Source organism: Culex quinquefasciatus, chromosome 1 (assembly GCF_015732765.1).
Source record: "Culex quinquefasciatus strain JHB chromosome 1, VPISU_Cqui_1.0_pri_paternal, whole genome shotgun sequence".
NCBI classification, from domain to species: domain Eukaryota; kingdom Metazoa; phylum Arthropoda; class Insecta; order Diptera; family Culicidae; genus Culex; species Culex quinquefasciatus.
Window position 1 is genome coordinate 41,119,032 of NC_051861.1, and position 2,900 is coordinate 41,121,931.

General features: G+C 37.2%; 1 protein-coding gene across 1 annotated transcript in view; it reads right to left on the reverse strand.

The window, feature by feature from the left end:
• Positions 1 to 2,444: 2,444 nt before the first annotated feature.
• LOC6040266 overlaps positions 2,445 to 2,900 on the reverse strand; it is a 2,806-nt gene continuing 2,350 nt past the window's right edge. The window contains exon 2 of the mRNA XM_038248988.1: positions 2,445 to 2,900. This exon is cut by the window's right edge and continues 15 nt beyond it. Coding sequence (XP_038104916.1) covers positions 2,512 to 2,900 — 389 coding nt within the window. The 3' untranslated portion in view covers positions 2,445 to 2,511.

Below are 2,900 nucleotides of genomic sequence, written 5' to 3' on the forward strand. Positions count from 1 at the left end.
ATTTCAATCGACATTCTTCGCTCTGTTCTGCTACTCAACACTAGGTGTCGCATGTCGTTTGGCTCTTGAACGGCAATAGGCCCCCAAAACCAAAGCTAATAACTCTATTCGCCACCTACATTCGAGTAGGAGAACTTTGGTGCAAGGTTACGTTTACGTTTTTGCGCGATAGGTGCAAAGGGGAGTGAAAACTATTCTAAGGTTTTTTAAAAGAAAATTGATCTTTTGGAATAAAATAAAGTTAACAGGAGGTAATAAATTAAAAGTTGTATCGACTGACTTTTTGATTTTTTTGCTAAGTTGCCTTTTTCATTGAAAATTCTGAGATCCGGATTGAAAACGCGAGAATGAGGTTAGATTGCTAATTTTGAAAATCAATCCAATTATCATTTTTCAAGCAGATCTTTGCTTTTATGGTAGAAGTGACTTTAAAAAATATTTGTCCACTTGAATAATCTACATTCTCAATTGATTAGTTAGGTTTTGGTTGATTAAAAAACTCCCTTATTTTGAATCAGATAATGAACAGGTTAAATCGGCCATAACAAAAATATTTTCGTTTATATCAATTAAGCTATTTATTTCTTACCTGAAAATTGTATAATTTGCTATTAATTTGCTATTAATTGCTATTAATGAGCGCCCTCTAGTGGGGGGAAATTTTGACGTTTGATTGCCTATTGCCGTTCAAGAGCCAAACGACATGTGACACCTAGTGTTGAGTAGCAGAACAGAGCGAATAATGTCGATTGAAATTTTCGCCCTTTGAGGTTATGTACGCAAATTCTGTTTTGTTAAATTCCAAAAAAAAAAATCAGAAAAATTGTTATTGCGTTAATTTATAGAGGGCAAAAAGTTTACACTCGTACCACTTGATTTTTTTCTCAATAGTTGTTCTAAGAGCTGTAAATTCAATTTTAAGTTTGCATTCCTATGAAACCGAACAGCGAAAATTTTAATCGTCATTCTTCGATGCTTTGCGCCATCTGTCGGAATATTTGAGCTTTTAATCGCGAATAAGGCTCCAAAACTTCACCATTTTGAGGAAAATCAATTTTCTACTTAAAAAATTGACAAGACAACATTTTTTCGATGGATCAACTATTGCATCCTTAGAACGCGCTGTCAAGAAGGGCCGCGATGTATTTTTTTATTATATAAAAATCCATTTTAAATCATTTGCGGTCGTGCAAAAGGTCTCTGTACTCTGTACTCTGTACTTTATCGTTCTGAATGATAATATCACAAATTTAAGGTTAAATTTTGGACCCAATTAAAAATTTTCTGTGGTTACTGGAGATGAGGGTTACAAGAAAGATCTTAAGAGTTAACCCCTGGCTCGACTCTTAAGGAAAAAAATAAGTAACTGTGTCAATTTAGATCCAAATCGGATAAGGGTCGCTTTTTATCGTTGAAGTTTGTATGTGAAAATCCGAAAACAAAAAGGTGGCGTTAAATGTAACGGATCATTGTCAAGTGTATGGTTCTTATGTAAAATTTTATGATAAACATTTTTTTTCCAAGACCGCAAAACGATCCGAGTTAAACCTGACGAGTTATTAGCGATTTGAAGAAGACGTTTTTGTATGAACTGACTTTTTTTCATCAACTTTAATGGTCATAACCGATTCGGCCCAAAATTGGCACAGTTACTTATTTTTTACTTAAGAGTCGAGCTAGAGGGTATCGCTGATGAGGATTTTTTCTATTGTCACCTTAGTGGAGACTTGAGTATACTAATATATGAGTATACTAATATTATACTAATATATTACAACGAATACACAAAGTATACCAAAGAAACCTGCTTTATATCCGGAACTATCCGCAAATCAGATGAATTTATTTTATGGCAAACAAAAAGAGATCGGTACCGTAATCCGGGGTGACTTTGAAAGGTTTTTAATTTTTCCGAAAAATGAAGAATTCAAATTAAATATGTACGGATTGGCATGGAATCCTACTGACCGTTGCAGGACGTAATTTGAACCCTTAATTTTTGCGGAAAAATCTAGAATCTATCAAAGTGGGTGGGCTATCAATGTCACCTCGGTTTACGGTACACTTTTTTCTGATTCCATTTGAGTTAATAGAAAATCGACCGTTTAATTAATTTTGAACACATTTTTTCATCATGTTTGCTGGTGGTGGCATACCCCAGCAAAATGAAACAAAGTGGAATTTCAGAAAACGTGCATTTATCAGTTTGCAGATAGAAATAGAAGCAAATTCCTAAATTAACCATGCGATATCATTTAATCCAAGCTCAATAAATTTATATGTTTGTGGTGAAATGTTTCATTTAACATTGTGGTCATTCATACAACACGTTTCTGGAATTAATAGGTGCAGTGGCTTTCAATGCATTGTAGAACTTCAAAGAATTTTTTTCAGCAGAATTAATTTTATTTTGCATTCACGGAAAGTTTTGCATTTTAACAGTGTACTTAAATAAAAATAAATAAAAACCCAACTCCTGCATCCCTCATTCAATTCACTATTTTATTTTTTTCATCCCACAACCGCCGCCCATCCGTGGTACGCCAGCTGTTGGTCGTGATCCTGCGGGGACCGTCGTCGCCGTCCAGCTCCACCGTCTGTGGTAGCTTCCTGGTAGTGCTCAATTCCGTAACCAGTGCCGTCGGTTTCCGTAGCAGCCAACATCGCCAACGGGTCGTCCCCACCGGAGGAAACTCGAAACTCGGTATTGTGGCGCCCCTTGTGGTCACCCCCGCTCTCGGTTAGCTTCTTCAGGCCCAGAATGGCCGACAGCAGCAGCGCCATCATGGACACCCCGAGAGCCTTCATGGCAAGCAACGCGACACCGCCAAAGCCCAGCGCACCGAGCACCTTGCTCATCATCATACCCATCATCATGATGGCCCCGTAGCCACCCTTGT